General features: G+C 39.7%; 1 protein-coding gene across 2 annotated transcripts; it reads right to left on the minus strand.

Moving 5' to 3' along the window:
• Window positions 1–519: 519 nt before the first annotated feature.
• Window positions 520–9075, minus strand: LOC131573469 (transmembrane protein 19-like). 2 transcript variants are annotated; one of them, XM_058827457.1, is made up of 7 exons: window positions 9002–9075; window positions 8605–8755; window positions 5766–5879; window positions 4192–4329; window positions 3629–3883; window positions 2350–2559; window positions 520–2034 (listed from the first exon to the last, which is right to left on the minus strand). In XM_058827457.1, exons 1-7 carry the CDS (start codon window positions 9056–9058, stop codon window positions 1871–1873), a joined length of 1089 nt encoding a protein of 362 aa, XP_058683440.1. In that variant the 5' UTR covers window positions 9059–9075; the 3' UTR covers window positions 520–1870. The 2 variants fall into 2 exon arrangements, with proteins under 2 accessions (XP_058683440.1, XP_058683439.1); XM_058827456.1 differs by lacking the exon at window positions 9002–9075 and having other exon boundaries at window positions 8605–8993.
• Window positions 9076–13019: the final 3944 nt, after the last annotated feature.

Genomic DNA, 13019 nt, shown 5'->3' on the forward strand with positions numbered 1-13019 from the left:
CAAAGCATTTCATGCTGCTATGAATATGAAATTAGATGTCTTCTCACTGTGGTAAGCTGGTTTTCAAATGAACTCATAAAAAATAGTGAAAAAGCTGACCATGTCCACTTTAGTGGCTGAAAGTACACTTCAGGAAACGAAAGAATACAAAAATAAGGCTTTTAATTGAGACAAAAAAAAAAGCGTATCTTACAAAAATTTTATCTTGCTCAATTCTAGAACCCACAACATTAATGAAATCTTACAAGATAACTAATAGTGTTTATTTAGAAGCAGCATAAATCCAAACAGAGCATAAAATTCTAAAGTGTTTATTGTTATAGTTTAAGTGCATATATTATTTCCATAATTTTGTGCTCTTCCACAGGAACAGACATAGAGCAGCTACACAATTTGCTTTTTTCAGAAAGCTTTTACTGCTTTGAAATCTCATCTTTATAATTGGGTAATACAGTCAAGTAGTTCCAGTGATTAATTTCAGATTTATATAAACTAGGTTTCAAAAGAGTAAACTCAGTATGGAAGGTGTTAAAGTTTTTTAATATTCCCATAAAAGGTGAAAAAATAAAAAGTCAATTGCATTAAGACAGGCAATATACACAAAACACTTGTAAAAAAAACCCCAGATGTTCAATACAAAATATTAATCTATCTCTAACAATTAAAGAAAAAGCTTTTCATAAGTTAAAAATAAGGGTCCATGCTTCTGAATATCAACACTGAGAAGTTATTATGAGGCTATCTCTAAAGTTTAAATACAATCTGTACTGGCTACATTACTTTCACAACTTTTATAAATGAATGATGGAAGACATAATTACCTAACGAAGGAGCTTGAGCATCAAAAATTAAATTTCTATTTTTAAATGGTTTATAAGTGTGACTTCGCCCATTTGCTACAAGGGTAACATCTGTAACTTCTTTGGCTGAGGCCATCATCTCTAAATAGAAGCCCCACACAAAATGGGAAACATTTCTGCTGTTGAGAAATAACTAAACAGTATAGTTTGGTTAGAATGCCAAACACTATGGAACAATTCCATGCTTATAGAAAAAAAGCATTCTCTTTCTAAAGAGATGAATATGAATATATAACTGTCATCTTTAATTTTAAATTATTTGTTAAGTACTACAGTATTGACAAATCTTTATAAATATCATTAGTTTTGAAATAAAGATGTCAAAAAAGCATAGAAAACTTTATTATTCTTACTGGACAGCTAGTGAGTTTCTACTTTAAATTTAGATTTTTGCTTCAAATGTTGTGTATGGATCATTTTTATCAAACCTATTCTCAGGGAAGTGGAGATACTATTAGGATAGAGAACAGGCAACAAGGCTGAATTCTCCCTTCCCCACCCAAATACTTCCACAAAAGACCTTACAAACTGTAGATAATGAGAAATATCAGAATTCACCCACTTCACCCATGTTACCATTGCCTATATAAAGCTGCAGTGTATTTTGTGTCTAGCTTGGAGAATAGCCACAAGGCTCCATCACACTGATTGATGTTGATTAGACTTTTATTTCCAGTTTCTTGCCCTTCCAGATGCCGGACACTGAAGAGAATAGACACCAACACTTCAGCTCCATGAATGGAGGATAAATGAATCAAGTGCTTCACCTCACTTGGCAATGACCTACATCCCCCTGAGGAGCAGCAAGAGCATTATTGACAAAGCACCTTCCTGAGAGATGCTGATTGTCACATGAGGTTTACAGCCTTAACAACTTGAGATGGAAAATCCTCCACCTTCCTGAATGTTTCAGATCCATCTCTTAAAAGAGAGTTCAACTGGAACTCTTTGGCGTCTCTCAGAGCAAGACTGAACATAAATGGATTGCATGCAGAAAAGCCTAAACCATTTCAACCCCTTGGCCAGAAAAACCATGCTGTGCCTGGAAGCACCAGAGCAATGATTACAGAAGAAAAAAGATTTACAGCATTGTTGTCTAATATAGGTTTTCCAGATATGTGTTTGGAGTCTTTTGTTTCATGGTTAACAACCATGCCAATTGTCTGGTCAAAACCTGGAAAGAGAGAAAATCTTCATTTTACAAAGCCAATCAAGATAAAGAGAAACTTAGTAACCAAGTAACCATGTATATACACGTTCCTAAATTTATTTTACTATAATAAACAAATCAAAAAGTGGAAAAGGACCAACCACCCTTGCTCCTTTTCATTACTATGTCAATTACTTTTGCTCCCTTTGTCCTTCATGCTGCTATTTCTGTATTCTTTCCATTAAAAAATCATATCCTCAGGCCTTCTTGAAGTTCAAATCAAATTTTACATTACATTGGGAGAAAGGGGAAAAAAAAAATAAAAATGAAGACTCTTACCACTGTATTGCATAGTAGCTCCCAAATATGAATCAACAATTGATCCCAGCAGGCCAGCTGCTGCACCAAACACAATAATGGGCCATTGTGGAGCAGATATTTCCAGATCAGTCACAAAAACAAGTTGAGTTATAAAGTAGGCTATACCTACTGTCATGCCTCCAAGCAAACTTGAGATCAGGCCCACTAAAGTAACTGCTCCATTAGTACCTAAACCAAATAAAATGTATTTTATTTACAAACTGGTTTCAAAAGACTTGTATTAATTGAAATGTTTTACATGAAATCAAAACTGTCCATAGTGATCCTCTCCTCTTACATCCACATGGCTCTACTACTGCAGCTTTTCACAATTCCCATTATGCTGCTGAGCAGCTTAACCTGTACTGTTACTGCCTGTTCTTACTCCTTTCCTGTCTCTAGGACTAGTTCTCTAGAAATATTCACCAGCATTAAATTAAATAAAACTAGACAGCACACCTCTCAACGTCATCTGGTATTTGTCTGCTCTAGGTGGTGGTGGGCTAATAAAAGATTTGCTTAAAAAAAACCAGACCTTGAGATGTGCACATTAAAGCAATGCCTTCTTTCAGAAGTAGTATACTAAGATGTGTTTCACCAACACATTGAAAAGTAAAAGGACCAAATCCATAGACAGAGATGTTTGACAGTTCATTGAATAAAAATCTGAAGAATGCATATAAAGAAAACAAAATTCCCAGGCATTTAACTCCTATCCAACAAGATTTGTACCTCTGATCAATTTGCCAGCAAGACTCAAAAAAGGCATACTGCTTTACAGTAGCAGTGACATCCACCATGGAGACAACATTTCACAGACAGAAAGTACACTTTATTCAACCTTGGTAGGATATTAAAACAAGAGTGATTTGAGTTAAGAAGCAAAGTAAGAGCATCTCTGATGAATATACATGTATTCTACTGATTAAAATAATGCCTGGAAAATATAAGTTGATAATTTGTATTCTTCATATTAGCAACATAAACTCTTTTACTATTGTCAGAGATCAGAAGTGACAGCCTTCAAGATGATTTTAGCTCTGTGGTTGCTATTCTCATGCCTCTCATCAACAAGATGCAGAAGAAACACGGTTGACTATATTCTATTTCAGAGAATGCATTCTTGGTAACATTTCTAATCCCACATTTCTGGTACCTGTTTTTCTATGTCTTTCTTGGACCTTTTCAATTTGGATGCGTAATTCAAAACAGATTAACAAAATATTCAGAACATATAGAAGAAGTAACACTTACTTACCTACTGGAACCTGTTCCCAGGTTGTTATCAATCTTGGTTTGCTTTTACTCATAACACTACCAATCTCTGAAGCCCATGTATCACCAGCAGAGCATGCCAAAGCTCCCAAAAGGGATAAGCACATCCATGATGCTGTGTATTCCTTTGAAAAGTCAATAGGAATTTCACCTGGTCCATTTTCTATCATATATAAGAGAGCCAGCTCTGTTGGAACACCACCATTACAGAATACCTGAACCCAATTCCTCTGTCCACCTGAAGTATAAAAACTGAATTTTAGTAATTTCAGGCAACAGCATGAGGCAAAAGCAAAATAACACATATATAAAGTTAAATTTTAAAAGACACACATTTAAAACAGAAACTACATGGCAATTCATTAAACAGAACAGAAGCAAAAAGCAAAGTGGCCTGCTAATATTCACAGGGATAGGGTTGAGTGTAGTCTCTACAGTGTTCCCCGTTCTAGATGTTACATCTCATCTGACCCTTTGAAGGGAACAAGAACGGGTAGTATTTATTCTCCACAAGGGATCTGAAAGAATTAAAGTATTTTCGCTTACCTTCTTTGTATTCTGAATCTATTTGCTTCTTTATATCTTTTTTCCACTTAGTAAGTTTCGAAGAAGTAACAAAAAATACAAACAAAGAAGAGAAAAAACTGTAATTCGCAACCGTAAGGATAAATCCAACCACCAGCCCTATGAAGGAAAAAGAAGTATATAAACTTCCTTCATGTAACAATGGTTGCTTTGCAAAGCAAGTAAGTATTTCAAGTTTTCTGAACATGAAAAGTATCTTCCTGATAAACCTAAGACAATCATGCAATAAGAGAGTCTATTGCCAAATTACTGATTTCATTGTAACTGCTGAAGCATGTGATTTTTAAGACCTTTTGCCACAAATCAGTAATACTGTGCGAAAATAAAGAGAAGCAGTAAGATCCCCAGAATCCAAAGAATATATAATTGAAATCCAAGTACTCTGCTTGAAGAATATTATTATTTTTATAAGGAGCTGATATACAGCTGCAGCTGTGCCTCTATCAGCAAGTTTATCATCAGTCTGGGCATCAAATCGCACGTCCAAGGTCTCTAAGATAACCTGTAAAACCCTCCTGCATATCTTAGCAGATGCTGCTTCTCTATTCATTTCTTTCCTTTCTTTTTCATTTTTATTCCACATCTTTATTTCTGTAAATTTAGTTTTTTGAAAGCATTTGATCTCCTTCATTAAACTGCAATTATTTTTTTATGTCCCCTTTCACAGGGGAGGCCTAATTTCACTCCTCACCATGAGATTACAATTCTAAATGACTGAAAGAAAAACTGGTGCATTTAAGAGAAAATGCCGGTATAAACTGGCTAGCAGAGCTGTTCAGAAGTCAGAGCATAAAAGTCACAAAGATTTTTGTCAGTGTAGAAAATGCTTCCCTTAACTCTCACAGACAGAAGATTTACAAAATGGGTGACATGGGAAGGAAGGATTTGAGGCCCTGTTTCACTCCAGTGATTCAGACAATGTCACAAGAGAAGGTGAATCACCTCACCCAGTAATGTTGCATCAGATTTCAATAAACACTATTGTACACTATGCTGGGCTTTTTATCATGTGGTCTAGAAAAACTTTCCAGAAACAGTCATTTGTTCTTAGTGAAGTACAGATTTAATTATCTTATTTTTGCCATGCCAAAAAATGCCTAGAACTGCTCCTATTACAGAAAGGAGAACCATACAAAAAGGAGAACTGATTTCCTACCAAGCAGGAAGGCTGCTGACACTATCAGTTTAGGGTCTTTCTTTACCACTACCTCTGTCACTTCTTTGTTTCTCTGTGAATCCTTCTATATGGTAAACCAAACCATGTGATTTAACTGCATGCTGTACTGAAGTTTAAAAAGATCTTCTAGGTTTATATAAATATAATAATATTAATCAAATCAATTACAAACAGTAGCACAGGATTAACCTGATTGTTGGAACAGGCATGAAAAAAAAACAACCCAGCATGAATTTTGGGTACGTCTACTTACATTTATACTTTATTATAAAATAACTAGATAATGTCTTAAACTGCAAACAGTAAAAAGGACCTTCAGTTTACTAAATGTTTAGTTTAAGTCTCAGAAAAGACATACCTCCCAATGCACCACTGTGATCGAGACTCTTCTTCTTAAAACCCTGTGTAGCAATAATTAGTGGGACCAAGACTGAAAAAAGCCAGCGCCATGGAGAAATGGGTCGTAAAGTACCTGATAAAGCAAATAACAAGGTTACAGGTAATCCTCATAAAGCTTTTTTATGTCCTCATGTCTGAAAAATCATTATTTCCTGGTATGTACTTAAATTTCTTAATAGAGATTAAAACTTCTTATCCTTCAGAAGAAAGATATTTATATGGACAGAAGGACAATATATCTGCAATTATCTACTCAATTTTTCTATTCAGCTATCAAAAGAGAATATATTTCATGAACTAAAATTAATTACCAAAAAAGAGCAAAATGTGACAAGAAATAAATATGGTGATATTTTTAATTCTAAAAGGGATACATGAACTTCAAAGTCCAAAATCTGAATTTACTGTGATGAAACACTACCAAAAGAAGCCAAGCAAGACAGTCTGCTTGGTGAAAGTGAAAGTAGTGTGACCACTTTATGAAACATCGTCCCGTTCAGTTCTTCTGAACTTGATGTAAGGCTTTTTGAAATATACTTTGAGCTGATGACTATCTCGGCAAGATTTGAAGTGATAGTTTTAGTTTGAAAAAGCCACAAACTTCTAAAAGCTGAAGCCAACAGTTAGTGTAGATTTTGAAATGAAAAAAAAAAAAAATCTTGAGAAGTTATTTATTACATCTCCTATACAAATACAAGACATCACAAATCTTGCATTAAAGTAAGTCTTGATCTTGTAAAATAAAGATTTCACACAGGCACAGAGGCTTGTCTTGCTGGAAAGATAATCATTATGGTTTTCAACAAGAACTTTTGTGTCATCAGTACCCCAACCTTTGCACAAACACAGGCTCCCAGGCGCAAAGCAGGACAAACACGTCTGTGAAATCACAGTAAAACACACATTGCAACATAAACACTGACAAGAAAACAATTCTATTCTGTGTACTGAAAAGCCCCAAAGCCATGGTAGGTGAGCAGGGGGGTCTTGCAGCCCAGGTCTGAGTCAGAAATTCAGAAGACAAGCACCAGCTGTGTATGAAGAGCCCTCCAGTGCTGTAGCCTGGTATTGCTTACCACAAACTAAGGCAGCTCTTGGTGCAAACTTGAGTGTAAACAGTACTGGAAAACAAAGGGGTTCCTTTTGCTTGGCTAACAAACAGAATTTTCATCTCTTCAAGGTCATTTCTAAACTAGCGTTTTTGTATTTCCTTGTCGGAGAGAAAAGTATTTGCATTAAATTACTACTAAATGTAAGCAGTTAAGACTAAGATAGGATCTATAATAAAACAACGAATGTGTTCTTTGACACTCTGGCTTCACTAACATCTGGCCCACTGTTTGGTGCTTAAGAATTACTATAAACTATACATTAATAAAAGTATATTTGTAGTATTTTAATATTTATATTAAGGACTGTGAATTTCACTGCTTTTATAGGCTGAACCATTTTAAGTCCATTAACTACTGTATGCTTCATTCACCTCCTTGAAAAGCCAAGGTACTTCCACAGTCTCAGGCAAATGAACAACAGAAGTTTTACGTCCTTCTTGTTCCATAACCATTGACAAAAAGGAGGATTTGTCCACAGTCTTCTTTCTATCAGGCCTGATTCACCTGATACCAAGTCTCTCCACACTATACTGTAAATTCCCACTCACATAAGAGAACAGGGACTAGAATATCCTAATTGTCAGAAAAGCTATACCTTTAGAGATCAGACACACATAAATGAAGTTGCATGTTTAAATCCAACTTGAGTAGCTACAAATGACACAAATAAAAGCTGTTTGTGAAGCCTGTTTCTGCATACATTCTACATGTCTGGCATCTCACTACAAGCCAAAGTAGACGTATCCAGACAACACACATTTAATGCTGTACCAGAACTAACCTATCCTAAAACCTGAAGCACTGAAAAACACTGAGCAGAGACATGCAGCTGCCTCTACGAAAGTCAGCTTATACTGGTGGGGTATTTATTATAGCTTCTTCTGGATCCAGGGTGACACTAGGGAGTTGAAGGTGTTTACACTGCATCCCTAGGCACTTTCAGCAAGACTGCAGTGACATTGGAGCTCTTCCAGCATCAAACTGGCTGGGGTCTGAATGAGAAGTCACTACCTGTCTTGGAAAAGCAGTTAGATTCTTCTAGGCTTAAACTTATACCGCAGGCAGTATCAGCTACCTTTGCACATTGCTGTAAAAATGGTCTTAGAGCCGGAAAGAGTGACTACAGAGGACTTGTGCTCCTACAACTACACACAGCTAAGTCACAGCCAGCCTGAGCTGTCCGAGCAGAATGCTGAGCTGACAGTACATACCTCAGCCAGCCACTCCATGCATACATCCCTATCTTCTTATACCATCTCCTGTTTCTCTGCTCCTCGACTAAGGAAGTCTTCCTGCACGCTGCAGATGTCACTGATTCCTAAAACAGTTTTGAAAGGTGGCACATTCGTCCCGTGCTGCCACGTACTTTCCCTACTGTAGAAAGACCTCAGTTAGCTCGGTCTTTCTTTTCACTTCTTAATTTTTATTTGCGTTCTTTCGGAGAAAGACAAAAAGGACACCAACATTTTAAATTGTACGTGATCCCTGGGCGGAGCTGCATGTAAGCGGCTGTCAGCATCTTCTACACCACTATCACCTACTGGAAGAAGTGAGGTTATCAGCTCTACTGACGAAAGGGGCTGGGCACATCCCTCTTCCCATTTTCTGTCTCCTGCCTAGAAGGGCCGGAGGGGAAGGTTCGCCCGTGGCCGTGCCATGCCAGCCTCTCCCGGCCTTTAGACTCACCGTAGTACGTACTTGCAGTCATGGACACGATCCAGAACGCCAACGAAATACAAATGAGCAAGTTCAGGATGACCATATTCGCCATCATTTTGAGGTAGTCTCTGAAGAAATCCTCCTGGTAATAGGACATGGGAAGCAAGAAGGACAACACCTGATGGGAAAACACAAGGCGCAGGGCATCAGCGACACCGCCACCACCTCCTTCTCCTCGTCTTTCTCCTCCCGCCCGGCCGGAGCCGCGGCCGCGCCCGGCCCGCACCGCCCCCGGCCCGCTGCCGGGAGGCACCGAGGCGCTCATGGAGAGGCTGCTGCGGCCACCCCGGCCGGCCCACCCCGAGCTGCGCTGCACTGCGCGGGGTGCCCGGAGGCACACGCAGCGCCCGGCCCCGGCACCGACCTGCTCCCCGGGGCCGCGGGCACCGCCCCCATCCCGGCCCGCGGGCACCGCCCCCATCCCGGCCCGCGGCCGCCCCGCGCATGCGCCGCGGGGCCGCCCGCGCCTGCGCCGCGGGGAGGGGACGCTGCGGCAGCGGCTGAGGCGGGCCCCGCTCAGTGAGGAGCTGTCGCTTCCCTGCGGCCGGGATGCGGCAGCGGCCGGGATGCGGCAGCGGCCGGGATGCGGCAGCGGCCGGGATGCGGCAGCGGCCGGGATGCGGCAGCGGCCGGGATGCGGCAGCGGCCGGGATGCGGCAGCGGCCGGGATGCGGCAGCGGCCGGGATGCGGCAGCGGCCGGGATGGGGCAGCGTTCTTCCGACGGATGCTGCCGACGGAGATCCAGTTTGCGAAATAAAAGCGGGAACGACACGCCTGTGAAAGGCATGAAGTCTGCGGATAATTAGTGAGACCAATGAGTACCTGGATGAGGTTTGAAACTTGTTAGAGCACTTCGAAGTTCATTAACAGCAGAAGGAAGAGACTTGAAACGTTTCCTAAAGTTGACTTGGGATGAAAACATGCCAAACCTGCTTGGTGGCTTTTCTTGGGGCACACCAGAATTACTCCCAAAACACTCCACTCGTAAATAAGCTGACATTAGGTACGGGACGGACTGCACAGCTCCCACTAACACACTACAGAGGCTTTGTCAACAAGGCACAGAAAGAGGTGAAACTTCACAACTTTCCAAAAACCCATTGTTTTGAGGCAGCAGCCTCAAAATAAACGAGAAATAATGACATAAATAAGCATTCAGGCATCTCAAGAGATAATGCTGATGAAGCATTTATGTATTCAGCAGTTATGTAGACCAAAACCTTCAAGTTGTACAGATGAGTCACCTCAGGAACATCAATAATCTCAGGTGCTTTTTCCTCATGGATTTGTAGCAGCAGCAGCACAACAGAATATTTACTTAATTTTTCAGCAAGGGGCAGAGTAATACAAAAAAGGACAGTAAAAGGTCTTTGATATACAACAGAAGTAGTTTAAAAGCTAGAAAATTCAAGGGAGCAATCTTAATTTAAGAGATGATAATTCTCTTACTGAATTTAGGAATATTTCTGGCTTGTGGCACCCATTTATTTTTGAGGCATGTTCTCTTATTTTTCATTCAGCATCTGGAGCAGGTGTCTGTCAAGGTGTGAATACAGTCCATGTGTTCTTTTTCTCTCAGAAAAAGAACATGATTATTTTCTCTCATAAACTTGGATATATTTTCATATTGTTGTGATAGAAATAGTTATGACTCAGAGCTGCTTCTTCAGATTCTGTCTAAGTTAAGAGACTTCTTAAAAACTTACAGATACCTGGTTTTAGAAAGTAAGCCTATTCCAGAGGCTAAAGTTAATACTTGTGTGTTCATAAGGTATTTTCTCCAGGCAATTAGAGACAAAACTTGGGACAGGCGCTTTAGACAAGGCCTTATCTTATTTTCTGTTATATTTATTGGTAACAAATACTGGTAACACCCAAAATTTATCTCAGGTAGAAATACCTAAAACAGTAATGCTAATGTAGGAGTACTGATTTTGGTATATCTAGTCTTCCTTCTCACCTCCCAAAATTTCATTAAACATTCATTTGAGGTCTGAATTTGAGATCCAAGAATCAGAGACTTAGTATCTGGGCTGCTTTTTAAGAATGGGACACCTTTCAAGACTAGCACTGACATGACATTGCTTAGGTTCTTCTGCCAAAATCTAAATAGCTGAGATTTTCAACCAGAACAAGATCAACTCTACTTAAACTGGTGGCAGAACAAGCAGTGGCTTGTTCTGGTATAACCAACTCCCATAAACTTATTCAAATACATCCTTAACTGTAATAAATAGTTTTATTTAATTTACTGCTTACTTTTTGTTTTCTAAACTGTAACAGACTGATGCTGGAATTTCTGGCAGAGAAACAAATGTTCCTGCAGGAATCCTAGAGCCCTGGGTGTTATCTGTGGTTCTGTAAAACTGTGGGACTATGATTAATGGCAACACACAAGCTGATGTGAAGAGGGGGCAGGTTTATGGAGCTCTAAAGGACTCTTCATAGATCCCATACCCATGTGAAGTAGCACTTGGCACTAATTTAGGGACATACCAGATTATTGCACTGGGTTATCTACAGACCTTGCATTTGGCTTAAAGCCAAAGGGGCTGCTGCTGCTGGAGTTTACCTGAGCAAGAACAGCAAAAGGTAGCACAGCACTCCACCCCTGGTGTGAGAAAGGTGGTTCTGGTCAGTAAATGTCTAACATCCAGTGCATGAATGTTGACTTTCACTCCCTTTTCAGCTCTGAGTCTTTTGTTAAATGTGGCTTCATACATACCTCTTCCATTGTTTCTGATTGCCAACAAATTTTCCTGCAGTAGGTTGGTACACATTAAATGTTACAAGTAGATTAGAAAACAAGAAAGAAAGGCACACAAAATTAGACTTCTTTCTACATTTGGAAGCTGAAAGAAGTAGCTACAGTTTTGAAAGTAATGTCTACAACAGTTCTGTAACTGCCCCATATATTGTGTTTAAATTCCTCTTTTCTAAATGTTGTCCCTTTTTTTTCCACTAATTCCTGTAACAATGATAATAATAGCAACAACAACATCATTTTTAATTAATAAAAGCTAGGTTTTTAAAAAAATTAAATGGCCATCTAGATGCTTACAGTATCGTGAATACAGAATGAATGTATTTAAAAAGCCATCCTGAATCAGTCAGAAAAGCACTATGTATACTTAATACATGCAATACATTAATTTCATAATCAGTTTTTACTTATAACCCTTCTCCCATTCCTTATTTATACCTAATAGTAGTGATAAGCTCGATAATTAAAAAACCAGCAAGTAACAATTGCTTACGGCATATAAATCTGAAAGCTTTTGCTCACGCTTTCCCATCCAAATTCGTACATGGAATAAGAAAAATATGAGAAGATTAAATTTAAAAAAATTGGAATTATAAGTTACCCAATATTTAGAAGAAGAGTTTCTTCTTACCTTGTTGGGGCTTTTACAGTAAGCAAAGTATATAGACGCATTTGAAGGTCAGACTGTCCTTGAACATAGTCGAGTTTCGAAGTAAACAACTTTGAGGAAGTAGAAGCAGGATGTGCTGACCGCAAAGCAGGATGCTTGCTAATGTAGCCAACCAATCATAAACCAAAGATGATCGCGTGAACAGTGATAATGAACCAATGATAAAACTGATTGCATCGCGTGATCGCGTGTGCAGAACTAGAATGATTATATAAGCCCCGAGCTTTTGCAATAAAGCGAAGCATTTTTACTCATCATATTGATGTGTGTTTGCTTCCCTACCTCCGGCCGCGACATTTTGGTGACCCCGACGTGATCCTTCTGAAAGAAGCGGAGCGGACACTTGGGCGGACGAGAGAGGAGGTGGACCATCCCTGCGCCGAAATTATTAAGGCGGTTTTACTCCCAGAAGGGGATCCGTGGCCACGGCTGACCGGTGAGTCAGGCAGACTGCGGTCTGGGTCGGGATGGGTAATGCTGTTATGACAGCCCTGGAGAAGGCTACGGTGGACGGGTTGCTAAAAGTAGCCTCGGATACGGGACGAAAAATCCCGCGACAGGACCTGGTGGACTTGCTTTTTTGGTGCAAGCGACGGGGACTGTTAGAAAATAGTGATCAATTATTTGACCTTGTGGTCTGGAAGAAAATAGGACACGAGATTTGGGAAAGTGTGCAGAATGGAGCTAAAGGCAGTAAACAGCTTGCCAGAACTTATAAAGACATGCGGTTAACAATCGAACAAGTTCATGCAGATGCTGAGGTTGCAAAAGCATTACAGTCTGCCATAGCGAGTACGTCGGCTGACGAATCCAATGTTGAGGAGGAAACCATGTTGTGTGAGATAGGTTCAGATGATAAAAGAGGGAAAGATCCTGGCGGAAATGAAGGTTGGGGGGACTTTTTGCAGTATACTCCGCCCTCTTCCTTGCGCCCGCCTTTGATCCCT

Source organism: Poecile atricapillus, chromosome Z, assembly GCF_030490865.1.
Source record: "Poecile atricapillus isolate bPoeAtr1 chromosome Z, bPoeAtr1.hap1, whole genome shotgun sequence".
NCBI classification, from domain to species: Eukaryota; Metazoa; Chordata; class Aves; order Passeriformes; family Paridae; genus Poecile; species Poecile atricapillus.